The sequence below is a fragment of the Heptranchias perlo genome, chromosome 5 (assembly GCF_035084215.1).
Source record: "Heptranchias perlo isolate sHepPer1 chromosome 5, sHepPer1.hap1, whole genome shotgun sequence".
NCBI classification, from domain to species: Eukaryota; Metazoa; Chordata; class Chondrichthyes; order Hexanchiformes; family Hexanchidae; genus Heptranchias; species Heptranchias perlo.
The window spans coordinates 117,198,097-117,221,220 of record NC_090329.1 but is presented as its reverse complement, the minus strand read 5'-3'; the positions used below and the strand labels follow the sequence as shown (position 1 = coordinate 117,221,220).

The 23,124-nt window shown below is 45.5% G+C and overlaps 1 protein-coding gene across 3 annotated transcripts in view; it reads right to left on the bottom strand.

The window, feature by feature from the left end:
- The window catches only part of acoxl (acyl-CoA oxidase-like), a 294,551-nt gene extending 277,950 nt beyond the window's left edge, over positions 1-16,601 (bottom strand). The window contains exons 1-4 of one of the 3 annotated variants that reach the window (XM_067985091.1): positions 16,318-16,601; positions 8,079-8,175; positions 5,240-5,323; positions 822-908 (exon numbers count right to left, since the gene is read on the bottom strand). In XM_067985091.1, the coding sequence (XP_067841192.1) occupies positions 822-908; positions 5,240-5,323; positions 8,079-8,175; positions 16,318-16,511 (462 nt within the window). In that variant the 5' untranslated portion in view covers positions 16,512-16,601. The remainder of the gene's footprint in view (positions 1-821; positions 909-5,239; positions 5,324-8,078; positions 8,176-16,317) is intronic. The other 2 variants (XM_067985090.1, XM_067985089.1) reach the window with 2 other exon arrangements.
- Between the last annotated feature and the right edge of the window lie 6,523 nt (positions 16,602-23,124).

Sequence of the window (23,124 nt, the reverse complement as noted above, 5' to 3'; positions counted from 1 at the left end):
TGGATCAGAACTGGCAATTAAATATTCCTGGACATAAAACCTTCAGGAGGGAGGAGGGATAGAGAAGAAAGAAACAAAGGAGGAGCAGTATTAATCAGCGACAACATCGTAGCGCAAGAGTGCAAGGATTTAAATGAAGAAATGCCCCAAACAGAATCCCTTTGGATTGAGCTGAGGAACTGACACTAGTGAGAGACAGCCAAGCGGTCAAAACAAAATCAAGGATGAAACTTATAGACAAATTGGACAGGTATGTATTAACAATAGAGTTCGAACTGTAGGGGATTTCAATTACCCAAATACAGATTAGGTTAGGGAAAATATACATGGTGAGCAAGGGAGGGTTTCTTTCTTTAAACAGTGTCTTCATGCCTGTTTTCCCGGTCGATATATTGCTAATCTAAAAGGGAAGGAAGCACCATTTGACCTGGTTCTGGGTCGAAGCAGATGACCTAAAAAGTAGGGAAACATTTAGGAAGCATTTACCACAATATAATTAGGTTCAGCGTGAGAACAGAAAGAGGAAAAGCTCAAGACAATGGTACTTGATGGGAAAATAAATCAAATTATAGCGAGATAAGACGGGCCTTTGTCTAGATTAAATGGATGGAAAAATTGGCAAACAGAACTGTAGATCAGCGATGGGAAATACGTAAACAGGAAACGGAAGGGGAGAAATCAGAGGTAATCATTTCACAAATACATGGATCAGCATGAGATTTTTTTAAAACACTGAACTGCATCAGTCTGGTGAGAAAATAAGTTGTGTGAAATGAATATACAATAGCATTGATTGCTTGGGTAAATACAGCGACATGTACCTTTAGGGGCTGAAACCATTTTTCAATATGGTCCTGGCTGCCAAGGTTAATGACTGCCCCACCAAACAACCAACAGACCACGCCCATCTACAGAAAGCAAGAAGAGGAAAAGGAAAACATCAACATAATTAAACAAACTTCCAGCACTGAAGGCTCGCTGTTTAATTTGACACTGCATGAAAGACAATTAGCTGGTCTGCACCGGCTTGTGCAGCTGTAGAGCAACAAATTCCCACAATTCAATTGCAATCTACGTTGGGGGTGGGAGAGAAAGAGGTTGATGGGGGGAAAAAAAAAAAGGGGGTTTGGAATTGTTTTGATAAAACAACATAGTCCATTGTGTTCATTTAGTTCAACTGGCCATTTTCTCCTCCTGAAGGCCACTGTCTGAACCTAGGTTAATAAGCTCTCTCTCTCTCTCTCCAACTTCTATCAATGTCACTCCTGTATCAACCAGCAAGAGGTAACTCCACAAGGGGAGTTACTCCAACAAGTTCAGCTTATGCTTCACAAGACAGAACTTCACCTTTCAACGCTTCAAGCTATTGGTCTGGTATGAAAAGGTTAAACCTACTTAACTCAAAGGAGTAACAGGCAACTCCAACTCAGACCTGCAGCTGTCTGCTCAAGGGAGCAGGCACTCATTATCCATCACTGAACCTTGTCTTGCTCCATCCTTTTTTTTCAAACATATGGCAATTATTCATTTTAAGCATTAACACACATTGGTATAAGCAGCATCATTTTATTTGATTTTAATACCTGTATATTTTATGACAAACTAAACTGCAATCATGCAGCTGCAGTACTGAACATCAGAGTATATTCCATAATTAAAGTAGCAGCCAAGACCCAAAGATTAAGCTGTACGCCCAGACATTGTACAGATTACTGACACACATTGCTCTTTGAAACTATAAATGTCTTCCTTTCAATTTAGTTCCAAAAACACAGACTTATTTAAATAAATGCCATTGTAAAACTAAAATCAGAACTGTGATTCATCAACTTATGAATGAAGGCCTTGAACAGTTTGCAGCTGTTGTAACATCAATGTAATTGATCTGGAGTTCAAGCATGAGGTCTAGCCCGGTCAGTGCCAATACAAGGAGCACCAAACTTCCTAGTTAGATATAGTTTATAATTACATGAAAGAGGCAAACCACTGACTATATGACTAACAAAGTCACCAAGTGGGATGTGACATTCAAACTTACAGGCAGAATAAAAGCTAAATACTGCAGAAACAGCAGGTATTCCGTTTATACAAGTTACTAATTTTGCCAACTTTGAGTGTCTTTTTTTTTAAAAAGTTCTTATGTTGCTGAAGGTTACCTGTGTTAAAAAGCACATCATGAGCACGATTTTGACATTGAAAAATGGGTGGGTTGGGAGTAGGGGGGCATTCAAAATCGCAACCATTTCAGACCCGTCCTCAGCCCGCCTACTTCCGGTTTTCACAGAGGCGGGACGAGGGGCGGGCGACTAACCCATCCCAAGAGGCGGGTTGGGGATTAAAAACCTTTCAAGGAGGCTACGGGCCTCCATTTTTGCAGAGTTTCCGATTTCAACGCCGGGATTCCCGGGCCTTCCCTTTCATGCCACATGAAAGGAGGCGAGAAGGCCCGAAGCTAACAGCTAAGTGCCTTTCTGGCACAGCTTGTGGGCCCGGAGGAGCAGCAGTGCTTCCCCCAGGCCCAACAAGCCTACTTGCAGCAACCCCCAACGATTGCAGACCCCCCACACCAACAATCGCGGACTTCCGCAACGACCCCCGACCCCCACCAACGATCGCAAACCCCCAATCCACCCCCAACGATCACAGATCCCCGATCCCGACAGCCAACGATCACGGACCCCCGATCCCCCCCAACGATCGCAGACCCACGATCCTGACATCCAACGATCGCAGACCCCCAATATCCCCCCCCCATGACTGACTCTCCCCCCCCCCCCACCCCATGACCCCCGTGTCCACTAGTGCCCCCGTGCCCACCCATGCCCCCCCATGTCCCTTATGCCCACGCATGCCCCCCCATCCATACAAACAAAGACCTACCTGAAGACTTACCTGAACACGTCCTCTCTCTCTTTCTGCTCTCCCGTCTGACTGAGGCCAGTCTGTCAATCAGGCCGGTCAGTCGGACGGCAAACCGACAAAACAAATAAAAGACGTCCTTACGTCAAAATCGTTAGGTCCCCCGGGAAACCCATCCACAATTTGACCCCCCCCCCGCCCCCTTCCCTGCTCAGGGTCAAAATCATGCCCCATATCTTTGAAGAAGCAATAGGGAAAATCAAAACCTGCAACCTGGGGGGGGGGGGGGGGGGGGGAGGGGTCAAGAGAGCCTTTGGTTTTCCTTTTCCTAACATAGCATTTCCTTTCCTCACCAATTCCCACCCCCCCACTCTCCTCGCTAATTATTTCCACTCCCTTCCTCCACTGACTGCCTTACTGGGGTTTGGTTCTAAAAGCATGGCTTTCCCTCCAGTACCTCAACCATGTGGCCATTATTCATCTACGAGCTTTAGCAGTGAGTATCAGCAGGGATATGCAATCGGCCCGATCAGTCCTCACCAGATGTCAACACACGAGCAAGTTCAGAAAGGGATCCCCGGACAGCAGGACACTTGGGAGATTTCCCCTCCCTAACTCAAGGGCCCGGAGGCCAAAAAAAAAAATTTGCAGGGTTATGGGGGAAAGAGCAGGGGAACAGGACTAATTGGATAGCTCTTTCAAAGAGCCGGCACAGGCACAATGGGCCAAAATGGCCTCCTTCTGTGCTGTACCTACTATGATACTATGAATTGTAGTGCTCTTATTACCACCCCAACTGAGACTAGCTAATTCAGCAGGGACCAGGGAGTGAACACGGGGCCTTTCAGATGTGCAGCTCTCAGCTGCTCAGCGGATACACTCACTGAGCTATCAGTGGAGCCCAGGACTCTGTCTTCTTGGGGGTTTGCCTGTAATTGCTTACCTCCCTTGGGTGGGATGGGTCGTTGGGTTAAATCCACGAAAGGACCATTAGACATGATCGATGAAGGGAATCCATAAGTGTTGAAAAGGGATCTATCTGTACCTTAAGGATTGCAAAGTTGCCCTTTGGATATTAGTGTAACCACTATAATTATCAATCTTAGAAGAGAAATAGTAAATGTGAACTGAGAGATCACAGTAAGTCAGAACAATGACCATTATTCACGTGTGAGCCTTGACGAAGAGGGGGAGCGGGGGAATTCTTCTCCGCGATCCCACCCTGAATCAGGCAGCAGAGAATAAGGGAAAATTTGGCTGCTGACACCCGTCACCACTTCACCGCCCCAACCAGTATTTCCCTTCCAGTCTCTGTCACCAGGACCATTCTGGTGGTGGTGGGGGGGTGGGGGGTGGTGGGGATGGCGGGGAAGAGGAAACACCCAGGTGCCCGGTGGAAATCCCTCTTGCCCGTCCCATTTCCCACCGCTTCCCGGGGCTGCCATGCGGAAGGTGGTAGCCGGCCCTGGGAAGCGGTGATAAAGCTCCCGATGGAAGGAGAGGGCCTCTTTGCAGCCTTCTCTCCCTTAAAATCACGGCCCTGCTTAGGGCCTCGGTCAAGGCTTTCAATGGAAGCCTCGTTGCCACGTCGGGTGGGGGTTTCTGCCCCTTTTAACCCCCCCCCCCCCCCCCCCCCCCCCCTCCCTCCAGCAGCCTCTTCTGCAACGGCATCCCCGCACCAGCATCAGCACCGTCGGGATGTTTTCTGCCCTCACACCAGCGTGCTCCTTCTTGATGGTGGGAATCCTATCAGGAGTGCGCCCTGCACGCTAAATGAACCCCAACCCGGGAACATAGAAGGGGGTGGGGGGGGGGGGGGGCGGTGTTTGGGGGGCATCCAGAGAGCGGCGGATGGAAGTCCTCAACCGCCAGAACTTCACCCTGAACGGGCGAAATGCACCCCCCCCCACCTCCACCACCACGAGTGGTAACAGATTACATTTGAGACGAGGGGCCTCATTCACACACAGCGACTTCTTTTTGCTGGATAAATTCGCTGAGCTATCGGAGAAGAGGAATGAAAGATTTTCAGTCCAGAAACCCAGCATTAAACAACGATTACTAAAGCAATCATCCCGTTCTCCAAGAGTGGGATGAAGCGTGGCATCCATTGTATCTGGTTTCTCACCACTCGATCCATCCTCCCCAGTTTATGTCACGCTTTATGTATACTTTTTTTTAAACTTCATAACAATATAAATGATTGCCAACACTTTTAGAATGTAGAGAACACAGAACGCTTGCTGCTTGAAACTGGGCAGAACATTAAAAAAACAATTCAGAGTTCACTAAGGAACATTTACACCTGAAAGAGCACAGGGCACAAAGTTACTTTGTGAAATCTTTCCCTTTAGTCTGAATAACGCAAGTATTGTCTTACCTTTACTCCAGTCGCAAGGTCAGCTGTGGAAAGCACTTCTCCAATTGCCAAACTTTTATTGACACAGTGCTTTTTCTTTTCTATCTAAAAGAACAACCAACACAAGAATTCCCAATTTTTTAAAAAAAAAAACAAATTAACAAAAAGCACAGTTCCCAAAAGAGTGAGTTCACATTATTAACCAAGTAGTCAGGAGATTGCAAGACTGGGGTGGGGTGGGGTGGGGTGGGGTGGGGTAGGTAAAGGGAGGCAGAAAGGGCAGGAAGAGAGAAAATTGGAAAGCAAGTCAAGCAGGCAACTGTCCTACAGCTCCCAGTTCTCAAGTGGTTACTGGCAGAGGCCTGGAGGCAGATCACTGGCCTGACCTCTGGTCAAGAAAGGTGCACGGAAACTTAAAACAGGCGAGAAGGTTCTAAGATAGGATAAATAAGTTTTTTTTTTCTGAACTGCATTATTTATTAGGTACAGACAATTGTAACTACATTATAAACAAACTTGAATTTATGTAGAACCTTTCACATTCTCAAAATGTCCTTAAGTGCTTCACAGCCAACTAATTACTTCTGAAGCATAGCCAATATTGTCATGTAGGTCAATTTGTGTACAGCAAGGTCCCACCAACAGCAAAGAGATAAACAACCTACTAAGCTGTTTGTGGTGGTGTTAAGTGAGAGATAAGTATTGGCTGAGACACCAGGGCAACTCCTCTGCTCTTCTTTGAATGGTCTACTGCACTGAATTGTCAGCCTAGATTATGTGCTCATGGAACCAAAGTGTCTCAAAGTTAACCACAACACCGAGCCAACCTGACAACTGAAAAGCCTCAATATAACCTCTATAAACTTGTTTTTTACTTGTTATGGCTATGTTTTTTTTTCGTTCATGGGATGTGGACGTCGCTGGCAAGGCCAGCATTTATTGCCCATCCCTAATTGCCCTTGAGAAGATAGATGGTGGTGAGCCACCTTCTTGAACCACTGCAGTGTGGTGAAGGTTCTCCCACAATGCTGTTAGGTAGGGAGTTCCAGGATTTTGACCCAGCGATGATAAAGGAACGGCGATATATTTCCAAGTCGGGATGGTGTGTGACTTGGAGGGGATCGTGCAGGTGGTGTTGTTCCCATGTGCCTGCTGCCCTTGTCCTTCTAGGTGGTAGAGGTCGCGGGTTTGGGAGGTGCTGTCGAAGAAGCCTTGGCGAGTTGCTATAGTGCATCCTGTGGATGGTACACACTGCAGCCACTGTGCGCCGGTGGTGAAGGGAGTGAATGTTTAGGGTGGTGGATGGGGTGCCAATCAATCAGGCTGCTTTGTCCTGGATGGTGTCGAGCTTCTTGAGTGTTGTTGGAGCTGCACTCATCCAGGTAAGTGGAGAGTATTCCATCACACTCCTGACTTGTGCCTTATAGATGGTGGAAAGGTTTTGGGAGTCAGGAGGTGAGTCACTCGCCGCAGAATACCCAGCCTCTGACCTGTTCTTATAGCCACAGTATTTATGTGGCTGGTCCAGTTAAGTTTCTGGTCAATGGTGACCCCCAGGATATTGATGGTGGGGGATTTGGCGATGGTAATGCCGTTGAGTGTCAAGGGGAGGTGGTTAGATTCTCTCTTGTTGGAGATAGTCATTGCCTGGCACTTGTCTGGCGCGAATGTTACTTGTCACTTATCAGCCCAAGCCTGGATGTTGTCCAGGTCTTGCTGCATGCGGGCACGGACTGCTTCATTATCTGAGGGGTTATGAATGGAACTAAACACTGTGCAATCATCAGCTAACATCCCCATTTCTGACCTTATGATGGAGGGAAGGTCATTGATGAAGCAGCTGAAGATGGTTGTGCCTAGGACACTGCCCTGAGGAACTCCTGCAACAATGTCCTTCAACTCCAACAACTACTGCCATCTTCCTTTGCGCTAGGTATGACTCCAGCCACTGGAGAGTTTTCCCCCTGATTCCCATTAACTTCAATTTTACTAGGGTTACCCAGTTTTAATTTTACTAGGGTTACCCAATATTTGTTTAGCTTTTTTAATTGCTTTGCCAGGACATTGAAAGTGATGCATCTTTTATTCTTCCAGCTCCCTTCCTAAATTGTTCCATCTTAATTCAATCCCATTCATTATGTACTTATGTCCCAGAATTTTGTTTGTCCTGTGTAGTAATTTTCATTGCTGTATTAGAATTAATTTGCTACATTTCTGTCCAATTGCAATACCAATCTGCTCTCCTTAAATGTATGTGGTCAGCAAATTACAGTTTCTAACTAAAACCCAGCATCCCATTTGCTCTTTTAGCAAATTTTTCTGCTTGCAATCCTGCTTTTCAGCATCTGTATGTTTGCACCCCAAGATCTCTTTTCTCAGTCCAAAGTGAGTATTTTACCAGCTGGGGTATATTTACATTCGCTGCTCTTCCGTAAAATACACATTACTTAGTAAAGTTTGCAAGTTTTTCCTTTAACATTAATCACTGTTGAAATTTAGGAAACACGGCAGCCAATTTGGACACAACAATGGCCCACAAACAGCAATATGATAATTATGAAATATTCTGTTTTAGCGATGTTGGTTGAAGGAATAAATATTGGCCAAGACACTGGGGAGAACTCCCCTGCTCATCTTTGAAATAGTGCCATGGGTCTTTTACATCCACCCGCGAGGGCAGACAGGGCCTCGGATTAATGTCTCACCCGAAAGACAGCACCTCCGACAGTGCAGCACTCCCTCAGTACTGCACAGGAGTGCAAACCTAGATTGTGTGCTCAAGTCTCATTCTGTTTATGTATTCTGTTTGACTATGCTAATAGGATTGGATTTTCCAAGCAAATTCATTCTGTAAGAATACCTGTTCTTCCAACTGTTGTTGAACCGTTGGTAACTTTATAACAAACTTGACTCGTTCGGAAGAGAGGTCTCGCATCTCATCCAGGCTCAGGTCATACCTACAAAGAATAGATTACCAGAAACAAAGTTTTTAAATCACCGAATATTGTTTTCATCTTCCAAAAATTCCCAAGTATTTAGATCATTTAGCACCCACAGATCTGAAATTATTATAATGCAGAATAAAACCAGAACTCACTATTAGCAGACGCTTCCATACCCTAGGGATGTGAAATACTTTAGGTAGTAGCCAACAGTAATATCTATTTATCTCCTTTGATTCCCACACATAACAACTTGCATTTACATAGTGCCTTTAACACAGTGAAATGTCCCAAAGTGCTTCACAGGAGCCTAATCAGACAAAATTTGATACTGAGCCACAAGAAGAGATATTAGGACAGGAGACCAAATGCATGGTCAAAGAGGTATTGTTTTAAGGAGTGAGTTAAAGGAGAGAGAGGTAGAGAGGCGGAGAGATAATGGGGGGGTGGAGAGGGATTCTAGAGCTTAGGGCCTAGACCGCTGGTGGCACGCCCGACAACAGTTGAATGTAGGAAATCAGGGATGCGCAAGAGGCCAGAATTGGAATGTTGTAGAGCTGGAGGAGGTTGCAGAAATAGGGAGGGTCAGAATTTTTAAACCGAGTCATTGCCGGGCCGGGAGCCAATGTAATTCAGCAAGCACAGAAGTGGGGGGTGAGCAGGACTTGGTGCGAGTTAGGATACAGGCAGCAGAGTTTTGGATGAGCTCAAGTTTATGGAGGGTGGAAGGTGAAAGGCCGGCCAGGAGAGCATTGGAATAGTCGAGTCTGGGTACGGTAGCATAGTGGTTATGTTACTGGGCTAGTAATCCAGAGGCTTGGACTAAAATCCAGAGTCATGAGTTCAAATCCCACCACGGCAGCTGGCGAATTTAAATTCAATTAATTAATTAAATTCAATTAATTAAAATAAAAGTCTGGAATTAAAATACTAGTATCAGTAATGATGGCCATGAAACTACCGGATTGTCGTAAAAACCCATCTGGTTCACTAATTTCCTTTAGGGAAGGAAGGCTGCTGTCCTTACCCGGTCTGGCCTATATGTGACTCCAGACCCACAGCAATGTGGTTCATTCTTAATTGCCCTCTGAAATGGCCTAGCAAGCCACTCAGTTGTAAAATCTCGCTACGAAAAGTCATAATAAGAACAAAACCGGACGGACCACCCGGCATCGGACCACTAGGCACCGGACACGACAACGGCAAAACACCAAGCCCAGTCGACCCTGCAAGGTCCTCCTTACTAACATCTGGGGACTTGTGCCAAAATTGGGAGAGCTGTCCCACAGACTAGTCAAGCAACAGCCTGACATAGCCATACTCACAGAATCATATCTTTCAGCCAACGTCCCAGACTCTTCCATCACCATCCCTGGGTATGTCCTGTCCCACCGGCAGGACAGACCCACCAGAGGTGGCGGTACAGTAATATACAGTCAGGAGGGAGTGGCCCTGGGAGTCCTCAACAAAGACTCTGGACCCCATGAAATCTCATGGCATCAGGTCAAACATGGGCAAGGAAACCTCCTGCTGATTACCACCTACCGTCCTCCCTCAGCTGATGAATCAGTCCTCCTCCATGTTGAGCACCACTTGGAGGAAGCACTGAGGGTAGCAAGGGCACAGAATGTACTCTGGGTGGGGGACTTCAATGTCCATCACCAAGTGGGGCGCGGTAGCACCACTACTGACCTAGCTGGCCGAGTCCTGAAGGACATAGCTGCCAGACTGGGCCTGCGGCAGGTGGTGTGCGAACAAACACGAGGGAAAAACATACTTGACCTCGTCCTCACCAATCTACCTGTCGCAAATGCATCTGTCCATGACAGTATTGGTAGGAGTAAGAACATAAGAAATAGGAGCAGGAGTAGGCCAATCGGCCCCTTGAGCCTGCTCCGCCATTCAATAAGATCATGGCTGATCTGATCCTAACCTCAAATCTAAATTCATGTCCAATTTCCTGCCCGCTCCCCGTAACCCCTATTTCCCTAGTGACCACCGCACAGTCCTCGTGGAGACGAAGTCCCGTCTTCGCACTGAGGACACAATCCGACGTGTTGTGTGGCACTACCACCGTGCTAAATGGGATAGATTCAGAACAGATCTAGCAGCTCAAAACTGGGCATCCATGAGGCGCTGTGGGCCATCATCAGCAGCAGAATTGTATTCCAGCACAATCTGTAAACTCATGGCCCGGCGTATTCCTCACTCTACCATTACCAACAAGCCAGGGGATCAACCCTGGTTCAATGAGGAGTGTAGAAGAGCATGCCAGGAGCAGCACCAGGCGTACCTAAAAATGAGATGCCAACCTGGTGAAGCTACAACTCAGGACTACATGAATGCTAAACAGCAGAAGCAGCATGCTATAGACAGAGCTAAGCGATTCCATAACCAACGGATCAGATCAAAGCTCTGTAGTCCTGCCATATCCAGTCGTGAATGGTGGTGGACAATTAAACAACTAACGGGAGGAGGAGGTTCTGCAAACATCTCCATCCTCGATGATGGCAGAGTCTAGCACGTGAGTGCAAATGACAAGGCTGAAGCGTTTGCAACCATCTTCAGTCAGAAGTGCCAAGTGGATGATCCATCTCGGCCTCCTCCCCATATCTCCACCATCACAGAAGCCAGTCTTCAGCCAATTCGATTCACTCCACGTGATATCAAGAAACGGCTGAGTGCACTGGATACAGCAAAGGCTATGGGCCCCGACAACATCCCAGCTGTAGTGCTGAAGACTTGTGCTCCAGAACTAGCTGCGCCTCTAGCCAAGCTGTTCCAGTACAGCTACAACACTGGCATCTGCCCGACAATGCGGAAAATTGCCCAGGTATGTCCTGTCCACAAAAAACAGGACAAACCCAATTCGGCCAATTACCGCCCCATCAGTCTACTCTTAATCATCAGCAAAATGATGGAAGGTGTCGACAGTGCTATCGAGCCGCACCTGCTCACCGATGCTCAGTTTGGGTTCCGCCAGGACCACTCGGCTCCAGACCTCATTACAGCCTTGGTCCAAACATGGACAAAAGAGCTGAATTCCAGAGGTGAGGTGAGCCCTAGTAAAATTGAAGTCAATGGGAATCAGGGGGAAAACTCTCCAGTGGCTGGAGTCAAACCTAGCACAAAGGAAGATGGTAGTGGTTGTTGGAGGCCAATCATCTCAGCCCCAGGGCCTTGCTGCAGAAGTTCCTCAGGACAGTGTCCAAGGCCCAACCATCTTCAGCTGCTTCAGTTCAGTTCCATTCGCAACCCCTCAAATAATGAAGCAGTCCGAGGCCGCATGCAGCAAGACCTGGACAACATCCAGGCTTGGGCTGATAAGTGGCAAGTAACATTCGCGCCAGACAAGTGCCAGGCAATGACCATCTCCAACAAGAGAGAGTCTAACCACCTCCCCCTGACATTCAACGGCATTACCATCACCGAATCCCCCACCATCAACATCCTGGGGGTCACCATTGAGCAGAAACTTAACTGGACCTGCCATATAATTACTGTGGTTACAAGAGCAGGTAAGAGGCTGGGTATTCTGCGGCGAGTGACTCACCTCCTGACTCCCCAAAGCCTTTCCACCATCTACAAGGCACAAGTCAGGAGTGTGATGGAATACTCTCCACTTGCTTGGATGAGTGCAGCTCCAACAACACTCAAGAAGCTCAACACCATCCAGGACAAAGCAGCCCGCTTGATTGGCACCCAATCCAACACCCTAGATATTCACTCCTTTCACCACCGGCGCACAGTGGCTGCAGTGTGTACCATTTACAAGATGCACTGCAGCAACTCGCCGAGGCTTCTTCGACAGCACCTCCCAAACCCGCGACCTCTACCACCTAGAAGGACAAGAGCAGCAGGCACATGGGAACAACACCACCTGCACGTTCCCCTCCAAGTCACACACCATCCCGACTTGGAAATATATCGCCGTTCCTTCATCGTCGCTGGGTCAAAATCCTGGAACTCCCTTCGTAACAGCACTGTGGGAGAAACTTCACCACACGGACTGCAGCGGTTCAAGAAGGCGGCTCACCACCACCTTCTCAAGGGCAATTAGGTATGGGCAATAAATGCTGGCCTCGCCAGCGACGCCCACATCCCATGAATGAATAAAAATAAAGGTGAGGATGGAGGAAGCAAGGGAATGGGGTTTAAGAAGATGGTTTGTCGTGGAGAAGAGAAGCCAGGGATTATCTTTGCATTCCAGAACGCTCTCCATGCTGTTCCTTGGCAACATCTTGAGTAGAGATGAGAACAACTTCCTCATGTATAGCTAGGTGTTGTCAGCGTACCTCTCCACCACCTCTCCTGACCCCTCCACTGCCAGTGTTGTCAGACTGCTTGCCCGACATCCAGTTTTGGATGAGCTGCAATTTCCTCCAACTAAACATTTAGAAGACCAAAGCAATCATCTTCGACCACTGCCACATATTCCATACCCTTGCCACTGATTCCATTCCCCACCCGGGCCATTGTCTCGGGCTGAACCAGACCTCTATATCCTAATTGACCCCAAGCTGAGCTTCCAACCCCTTATCCACTCCATCACAAAAACCACCAACTTCCACCTCTGTAACAATATCTGCCTCAGCCCATCTGCTGCTGGAACCATCTTCCATGCCTCTGTCACCTCCAGACGCAACAGTTCCAATGTTCTCCTGGCTTGTCTTTAAATCCCTTCATGGCCTTCCCCCTCCCTATCACTGTAACCTCTTCTAGCCTTAAAACCTGCCACCACCCCCCCACCCGCTGAACTCTCCATTCCTGTGACTCTGACCTGATAGATTCTCCCTTCCCTTCGCCCTACCATTGGCTGCTGTGCCTTCAGCCACCTGGGCCCCACGCTCTTATTCCCTTCCTAAGCCCCTCTGCCTCTCCATCTTTAAGACCCTCCTTAAAACCCATTTTGTTGACCGAGCTTTTGGCCACCCCTCTTAATGGCTCCTTCTTTGGCTCTGCATCATGTTTTTTTTATTACAATTCTGTGAAGTACCTTGGGACATTAAAGGCTCTTTATAATCGCAAGTTGCGTTTTGCTGGGAGGAGCCCAATGCTCAGTAACAATGCTACAGAGGAACTAGCCACAAATATCTCACTTGTGCCTGTGTGGCTCCTAGGTTTAAATTCTATATTCTTTATTACTACAATACTCCATTTACGTTGCGGTATTCAGGCAATTACCAGTAATAGTGGGTTTTTTTGGGCTGGGTGGGATTGGGAAGAGGTGGGAAAGGAAAACATTTCAGTGTTATGCCACCCAATATACAAGAATCCAACTGGAAACAGCCACGGTGTAGAAAATACTACACCATGAGTGCAGTTTTTTTTTATTCGTTCATGGGATGTGGGCGTCGCTGGCGAGGCCAGAATTTATTACCCATCCCTAATTGCCCTCGAGAAGGTGGTGGTGAGCCACCTTCTTGAACCGCTGCAGTCCGTGTGGTGAAGGTTCTCCCACAGTGCTGTTAGGAAGGGAGTTCCAGGATTTTGACCCAGCGACGATGAAGGAACGGCGATATATTTCCAAGTCGGGATGGTGTGCAACTTGTATTTTGCAAAGGCAGCAGAGCCTCTACTGGATCAGGGTCACACAACAACTACAAATCAGCCAGAGTTCCCCAACTAGTCCAATCGATTCATCTCATCGGAAAATCAGTTCTTGTGTTACCCAATTAGCAGTGGGAAAATCAATTGGAGGGTTTCAGAATGTTGTTCATTCTCTCACTGGTGACGCAACTTTTTTTTAAAAAAAACAATTTAGGTTAATAGCTCCATTAGTATTGGCACATATTTTTTAAAATAAAAAATAAAAAAATACTGGGGGGGGATGGGGGGTGTTGGCACATGGGGAGTAGAGGAGAGAAATTCTTTATGTGTCTACAAATGCAAACTGTGGGCTACATCCTGGAGACAACTGAAGTAATTTTACTCTGGGTATGCTCCTGCCAGTCTGGCACAGTAACTAATGTACAAGCAATGGAAATCCAGCCAACAGGGTGTAGGAATATGTTCCACTCATCCTGTGAAACAACGGAGTAGATTTTCATCTCCACTGCCCTAGGCGGTAATCTGGCAGAGCACATTGCCCACCTCTTATAGAACCCGCTTGGGTTTCATTCCACTGACAACAACAACATTTGCACTTATATAGCGCCTTTAACATAGTAAAATATCCCAAAGCGTTTCACAGGAATGTTATCAAACAGAATTTGACACTGGGCCACGTAAAGAGATATTAGGACAGGTGAACAAAAGCTTGATTAAAGAGGTAGGTTTTAAGGAGTATCTTAAAGGAGGAGAGGCAGGTAGAAAGGTGGAGAGGTTTATGAAATGGAATTTCAGAGCTTATGGCCTAGGCAGCTGAAGGCTTGGTTGCCAGTGGCAGACCAATGAAAATCAGGGATGCACAAGAGGTCAAAATCGGAGGAGCGCAGAGATCTCAGAGGGTTGTAGAGGTGTAGGAGGTTACAGAGATAGGGAAGGGCAAGGCCATGTTGGGATTTCAACACAAGGATGAGAATTTTAAATTCGAGACGTTGCAGGACCGGGAGCCAATGTTCGAGCACAAGGGTGATGAGTGAACAGGACTTGGTGCGAGTTACAATAGCGGTAGCAATCTACAAAGGACATGCAATCCACTCTGCTAGATTACTGTCCAGGCAGTTAACACAAAAATCTACCCAATGTGCCAAGCTTCACATCTGGAATTCCACAAAGACTTGGGTTCATATATCACTTTATCATGTCTCAGAAACATGTCAATTCACTTCACATACAATGAATTCTGTGCAGCTGCTTTTATTTGATAGATTGTCAGCTGCAGTAGCTCCTGTGTACCTGGAAATAAATGTTAGTAGTTCTTGTGGCGTTTCTCCTCAAGCAAAATCTACAGTTGCAGAAGATGAAGCCCATTTGCAAACCCACAAGATAACCACTTTCTGTTGTCTGGAATGCATTAACCTTAACAGTACCCAGCACATCAATATTGACACAGTGGTTAAGAAAGATGAGAGGTCGAAACTAAATTCAGAATGCTCCCAGAAACTATTGGGCAGTGTATGTATATAAAAATATTTATTTTTATGTGACTACCTTCACAGTGAAAGATTGTCCATTGGTACATCTCGTGAAACTATCCTGAAAGGTTGAACACTTGTTGAATAGTTTCTGGGAGCATCTTGAATTTAGTATCAATAAATGTAAAGAGGTCCAGGCAACCACTATCCCAGCTACCAGTAGGGCAACAAACAGCAGTTGGTAGGCATCTGGAAAAGGAAACCATACTACTGTCCACCTCTGCCGCCGCAAAGGCCCTGTGGGGAAAGGCAACCGTTTAGAGCCTTCCCGCCATTGTAAACCGAGGGGCTGCAATCAGGGAAAAACCCCCTCGGGCAGAATGTAAAATTCAAATTGCTGTAATGTACCTGTAATGAATCTGAAATGGACCAGAAATGAATCTGTAAGCAATAATCTGTGTTGAGTATGATGCAATGAGACACCCTAGAGTGTCATGAACTGTAATTATGTCCAATGTGTTCATTGTACTGCACTTGACGTAACCTGCAAATTGTATAATCCGTATTGTGTACGTTTGGAAAGTGATATGACAACTGTATTGTATGTACTGCTGCAAATTTTATGAATAAAGTATATTTTTTGAAAAAAAAAACTACTGTCCACCTTCTGCAACATCAGAAAGATTTCTTAGGGATCCTGACTGGGGCACACTGCACTGACATTGAGTAATTTGGTCCCACCAAGTCCGGAGCTACCCAAGGCCGGTGTTTGCTTTGACTTGATTTACATTTTTTTTATATAAAAGAAAGCAAACTTCCTCCAACATTAAGCACCCTTAAAAAACATGATACAGAACAGGGCTGTGGTTGCAACACCACGTGCAGCAGAAATAACAGTCCAAGTGTGGGTGGGTAGAGGGTAGAGGTGGGGTCTACACGTCATGTAACGGGTATCAGAAATACTCCCAACTCAGGTCAAATTTAAAACAAACTGTGAACGTCTAAACCGGAAAAAGGAAGGATCCCGCCAGCTGGCGGGGCCCGGCTTAGACCCGGCCGATTTAGGATGGACTCGGGGCTGCAGAGATTCCCCCCCTCCTCTCCTCTCCTCTCCTGGGCACTGATTTGAGACGATTACCTGTGCTGCGAGAACAGCTGGCTCTGGGCTGTCTGCTGGCGGAGCTCGTTCTTCAGCTGCCAGTGCTGCCCGTCCAGGTACCTGGCCAGCGAAGTGTCCCTAATGCCGAGTCTCCTTTGCATTGAATCCACCTCCTGCTGCTGCTGCTGTTGCTGATGATGATGATGGTGGTGGTGGTGGTGATTTTTCCTCATTTTTGCAAATAAAAATCCCCCCTTCCACCACGTCAGGCCGACAGCGTGTGCCCCGGTAACATGTATCTCTTTTCTTCCCCCCCCCCTCCCTTTCTCTCTGTGGTTACTTTTCGCGCACAGCGCGGGGAGGCTCACGCTGACTCGGGGCGCGTCAGTGCGCGACGTGCGGGACACTGCAAGTGGGCGGCCCGTGAGCAGGAGAGAGCCAGAGGGCTTTCGCACTGGTTTACCCACTCTCTCTCTCTTCCAAGAGAGAGAGAGAAAAAAAAATGGAATAGTGAAATGCCAAAGATTTTATTTTTATATTTGCAAATCTGACATATTCCAGAGAGTGCTGCAAACAGTCAGGTTAAGCTCACTCAGAGTTCCCACAATCAAAGGCTGTTTGCAACAAGCACATAGTTTCCCTTTTTTTTACATTGGATTTCCCCAGTGTCATCAAGCCAAATTAAAGAAAATCTTTTTTTGAGACGGCGCAAACAACAAACACCTAAACCACACAGAAAGAAAGAACTTGCATTTATTATAGCACCTTTCACGACCTCTGGATGTCCCAAAGCGCTTTACGGCCAATGAAACACTTTTGAAGTGTAGTCACTGTTGTAGCAAAGGCGGCAGCCAATTTGCGCACAGCAAGTTCACACAAACAGCGACGTGATAGCAGCCAGATAATTTGTTTCAGATGTTGGTTGAGGGATAAATATTGGCCAGGACACCGGGGAGAACTCCCCTGCTCTTCTTCGAGTAGTGCCATGGGATCTTTTACGTCTGCCTGAAAGGTCAGATCTGAAAGTCGGCACCTCCGACAGTGCAGCACTCCCTCAATACTGCACTGGAGTGTTGGCCTAGATTATGAGCTCAAGTCTCTGGAGTGGGACTTGAAGCCCACAACCCTTCTGCTCAGAGCCGAGAGTGAGACCCACTGAGCTACGGCTCTCGCAAAAGAGAAAAGAAACTTAGCAAATCAAATAATAATGTTATTGCCCCTATCCACTACGGGCTCCAGTTCCTGCAGTGCCCAACATTCGCAGAAGGCCTCAAGTGTACCAGCGGACATCGCATGCTCCTTTTCCAGGGCTTGAGTTTGTCTTTTTATTTTCTCCTTCCCCGTTTTTTTTCTGATCCTATTAATATGCTTGTCCGTCATAATATTTTTCAGTTCTGAAGATGGGTACCAACCCCAAATATCTATTGTCTGTATACTCTCCACAGGTGCTTATTGACCTGCTGTGTGTTTCCAGCTTTTTTCAGTTTTTTGATTCAGATTTCTAGTATTTTGCTTTTTACTACAAGATATTGACTGTTTTTAGTGGGTCAAACTTTTAAATATTCTTATAATGATTGTACTAAGCATGTATTTTTAGTTTGGACCAAACAACAGCCACTTGTAGTGCCTTTAATGTAGAAAAACATCCCAAGGTGTTTCACATAGGCATAATCAGACAAAAATGGCCACTGAGACAAAGGAGGAGTTATTAGGAGGGGTGAGATGGGTTTTAAGTGCGGCATTAAAGGAGGAGAGTGATGTGGAGAGACAGAGGAGTTTAGGTAGGGAATTCCAGAGCATAGTGCCTATAGAGCTGAAGGCACGGCCAACAAGGATGGGGCAAATGGAGTGGGGGGATGCATAAGAGGCCGGAATCAGAGGAATGGAGAGTTCATGGGGTGGGGGTTGGAGGAAGTTACAGAGATATGGGGAAGCAAAGCCATGAAGGGATTTAAACACGTGGATGAGAATTTAAATTTGAAGCATTGGTGCACCCAGAGCCAATGTAGAACAGCGACAACACAGGTGATGGGTAACTCGGACTTCCTGCGGGTTAGGTTAAGAGCAGCAGAGTTTTGGATGGGCTAAAGCTTACGGAGAAGGGAGAATGGGAAACCAGCCAGGAAAGCATCGGAATAGTTGAGTCTGGAGGTGACAAAGACATGGATGAGAGTTTCAGCAGCAGGTGGGCTAAGGTGGGGCGAAGGCTATCGATGTTATAGAGGTGGAAGTCAGCGGTCTTTGTGATGGAGAGGATATGGGTTGGAGCCCCAATATTCCTATTGGGGTTGAATAGGGACATAGGAACAGAAGTAGGCCATACAGCCCCTCTAGCCTGTTCTGTCATTCAATTAAATGATGGCTAATCTGTACCTCAACTCCATTTATCTACCCTTGTTCCATATCCCTTGACACCCCTACCTAACAAAAATCTATCAATCTTAGTCCTAAAAATTTCAATTGACCCAATATCCTATAGCCTTTTGGCAGAGAGAGTTCCAGGTTTCCACTATCCTTTGTGTGAAAAAGTGCTTCCTGATTTCACTCCTGAATAGCCCAGCTCGAATTTTAAGATTGTGTCCTCTTGTTCTGGATTCCGCCGTCTGAGAAAATAATTTCTCTATACCTACCTTATAGAATCCCTTTTTCTTTGTAAACCAAGCTTATCCAAACTGGCCTCATAATTTAACCCTTTAAGTTCCAGCATCATGCTGGTGAAAATGTGCTGTATTCCCTCCAAGGCCAATATATCACACCTATGGTGTTATGCCCAAAACTGAACGCAGTACTCCAGATGAGGTCTGACCAGGGTTCTGTACAACAGAAGCATCACTGTCTCACTTTTGAATTCCAATCCCCTTGAGATAATGACTAACATTCCATTAGCCTTTTTGATTACTGTTTGTAACTGTGCACAAGCTTTTAGAGATTTGTGTACATGGACACCAGAATCCCTTTGCTCCTCCACAGCTCCCAGTTTCTCCCCATTAAGAAAATATTTCAATTTGTCTTTCTTGGATCCAAAGTGAATGGCCTCACATTTCCCCAAATTGAACTCCATCTGCCACAGTTTTGCTCACTCACTTAGTCCACCTTTGTCCCTTTGTAACTTCCTGCTCCCATCTACACAACTTATTGTGCCTTCTAACTTTGTGTCATCTGCAAATCTGGATAGACAACTCTCTATTCCTTCATATCTAAGCTATTAATATATATGGTGAAGAGCTGAGGCCCCAGTACAGATCCCTGGGGAATGTCACTAGTCACATCCCACTAATCAGAGTACATTCCCTTTATCCCTACTCTCTGTCTCCTACCTCCCAACCAATTTTCATACCCATGTCCCAAGGTTACCTTCAATTCCGTGCACTTTCAGTTTTGCTAATAATCTCTTGTGCAGAACCTTATCTAATGCCTTTTGAGTCAATAGGGACAACATTTATAGACACTCTTTTATCCATATAACTAGTGACCTCCTCAGAAAATTCAACTAGATTAGTCAAACATGGCCTACCCTTCATAAATCCATGCTGACTCTCTTTGATCAGCTCATATATGTCCAAGTGCTCAGTCCTCCGTTCCTGATGATAGATTTCAGTAACTTCCCCACAACTACATTAAAAAGGATATAGAGATTGAAAAGAGTTTGGTTCAGTATGAGACAATGACCACGGAGGGGGATTGAATCAATTTGAGAACGGAGTTTGCGGCTGGGGCAGAAGACAATGGCTTCAGTCTTCCCAATGTTTAACTGGAGGAAATTGTGGCTCATCCAAGACTGGATATCGGACAAGCAGTCTGACAACACAGAGGCAGTGGATAGGTCAAGAGAGGTGGTGAAGAGGTAGGCCTGGATGTCATCAGCATAAATGTGGAAGCTGACCCCAAGTTTGGAGATGATGTCGCTAAGAGGCAGCGTGTCGATGAAGAAGAGGAGGGGGATTGTACAGATCCTTGAGGGGCTCTCGAGGTAATGGTGCAGGGGCAGAAAGAGAAGCTATTGTACACTGTATGATGTGTCCTTCATGTTGGTAGAAACTGTGTTATGAAAAGATTGCATTACTCGTGCATAGGAACATAAGAACAGGTGTAGGCCATTCAGCCCCTCGAGCCTGTTCCGTCATTCAATTAGATCATGGCTGCATGACATCATTTTGTTAAAATTAATGCATTTTCTCAACATATTGGTAAAAATTCCATTGTAAGTTATATCTGACTCAGAATCTTTAAGGAATAGAAAAGGAGCAATAATTTATAATCATATTTTAATGTTTACATCTCAATAGCAAGATAATCGTTGCTGTATATAATGAGGCAGTGTCAATTGTTTGAAGGAACTAACTCATCTATCTATATATCTATATTAATAATCTTACATCTGCATTCACCTCTTATCTGACCACTTGGCTTTCTGTTGTCACATTTTTGACACACTTTTTGTGTCAACATTTTCCATTATAAATGTTTTGTCCACATATATAAGGGAAAGGAAAGGAAATGACGTGCATTTATATAGCACCTTACATGTCCTCAGGATGTCCCAAAGCATTTTACAGCCAATTAAGTACTTTTGAAGTGCAGTCACTGTCGTAATGTAGAGAAACATGGCAGCCAATTTGCGCACAGCAAGGTACGACAAACAGCAATGAGATTCAGGACCAGATAATCTGTTTTAGTAATGTCAGTAGAGGGATAAATATTGGCCAAGACACAGGGAGAACTACCCTGCTCTTCTTCGAAATGGTGCCATGGGATCTTTTACGTTCATCTGAGAGGGCAAATGGGGTCTCAGTTTAACATCTCATCTGAACGACAGCACCTCCAACTTTGCAGCACTCTCTGAGTACTGTACCGAAGTGCCAGCATAGATTACGTGCTCAAGTCTCTGGAGTAGGGCTTGAACCCACAACCTTCTCACTCAGATGTAAAATTAGGGTTGCCAACTCTGGTTGCACGTATCTCTGGAGGTATCATCGAAAGTCTTCCAACCTCCAACCTCTCTGCCAGTCAAACATCTTTTTATCCCATCTCCAATATTTTTATAACTAATTAACAAAAGTGTTCAAAAAACATTTTAGAAGCGCACCATTTTTTTAAATGCCCCTATGATTTTTCTCCTGGGTTGCTTGCAGCAGCGTCCAGGAGAGTAATCATTAAATCCTGGAGCTACCAGGACAATCCTGGAAGGTTGGCAACCCTATGTGAAAGTGGTACCACTGAGGTGAGGCTGATGCCTTAATGGAAAATGCCTATGTAAACTCATCACTCTGATTGTGAATCTGGCCACCAGGTTTTCACAGCTCTCTCAAAATGCTTCCTGAATATATTTTTCATCCACCATTTTCTCTTTAGTAACTGAAATTTCTAATGTCCAAAATAACAGGGGTTTAACCAAAAAAAAATTACATACTTCACAATAACATGATTAAATGTATCCCTTGAATTGTCTTTTGTGTCTTTTAATGCCTTTATTAAAGTTTTAACTTGAAAGCTGTAGCCTCTTCCAAAAGCCTGGGCTTGTCGTTGGCATTTTTCCCCAGAGCTGTGCCATTGTAAGCTGAATCTGGATTGTGCAATCTGAGCATGTGCAGTGGACCTAATTTCCTAGGATGTACCAGTACCATTCAGTCAGCTATACTTCTAAATCTTATTTGTTTGCCTTCTAGTAGTTTTTCATAATTATTTGAAGAAAATCTATCTGACTAATTTCAAAAGCTTTACTGAGATCAAATTCATTTTGAGTATTTTTTTCAAAAACAAAGAGGCTGTGTGTGTTTGAGTGAGTGAGAGATAGAGAATAAACTCTACCTATAAGCTTTAGAAAATGAAAGAGAGACAGAAGGGTGATGTTATTTCAAAAAAAGAGTTGAATTTTGAAACCAACTAATTACCCATCTGTGTTCTGTTGAGTTAGAAAATGTCAATGCTAATGCCTTGCATCTGCGAGACAGAGATTTTAATATCTAACACATGAGACAGAGGGAGAAATAGAAACAAAGAAAGAAAGGTCGTACTTTTCTAACTCTAATTTGGTTTCTTTAAAAAAATCAAGTTAAACTTTCAAAGTAAACAAAGCCTCTGAGAAAAACAGATAGGAGGAGGGTATAGAAAGAGGGAAACTGGTTGAGAGTGAGGGGACCTCTGGTATCTCTGTGTTTGCCCTTTGGGAGAGTAAGAATGGAGGGAGTGGATGGAGAGTTAAGGCGAGGAAAGTTTCAGCTAAGCAACGGAGAGGGGAAGATAAAGAAGATGAGTCGGTACTTTAAAGAGGAAGAGGTAGGGGTAGTGACGAGAGTGAAGGTATGGTAGGAAGGGGAATGGGTAGTGGGAATGTGAAAGGAAAAGGAACACAAAGGAAGCAAGGGGTGGGGAGAAGCACGAGTGATTGCGGAAGGGAATAGGAAGGGAGCTGCTGAAAGCCACATTTTCCTGCATCCCTCACCCCAAATGCAGCCTGCAGTTGGTGGGTTCTCTGCCCACCACACCATGCCATGCTATCCACCACCTTCCACTCTGAAGGAAAAAGACAGAGGGAGATGCAAAATGATGAGTTAAGGAGGGAAGTAGAAGACAAGAGAAGAGAAAGATAGAAACTGAACCAGAGGAGGAGAGTCACAGAAATAGTAATGAAAAGACAGCAGCGATGGACTAATATATTAAAAATCTTACGTCTGTGCACGTTTCCTGTCAATATTATAACAACACATTTATCATGGAAATTACCTATGTAAGCTTGTCACTCTAATTACATCTTCCAGCTACAACATCACCACTGCTAGGTGATTGTAGTTACAGTGTGACAAATTTATATAGGCAGTTGTCATTATAAAAGGGGACAAAGAATTT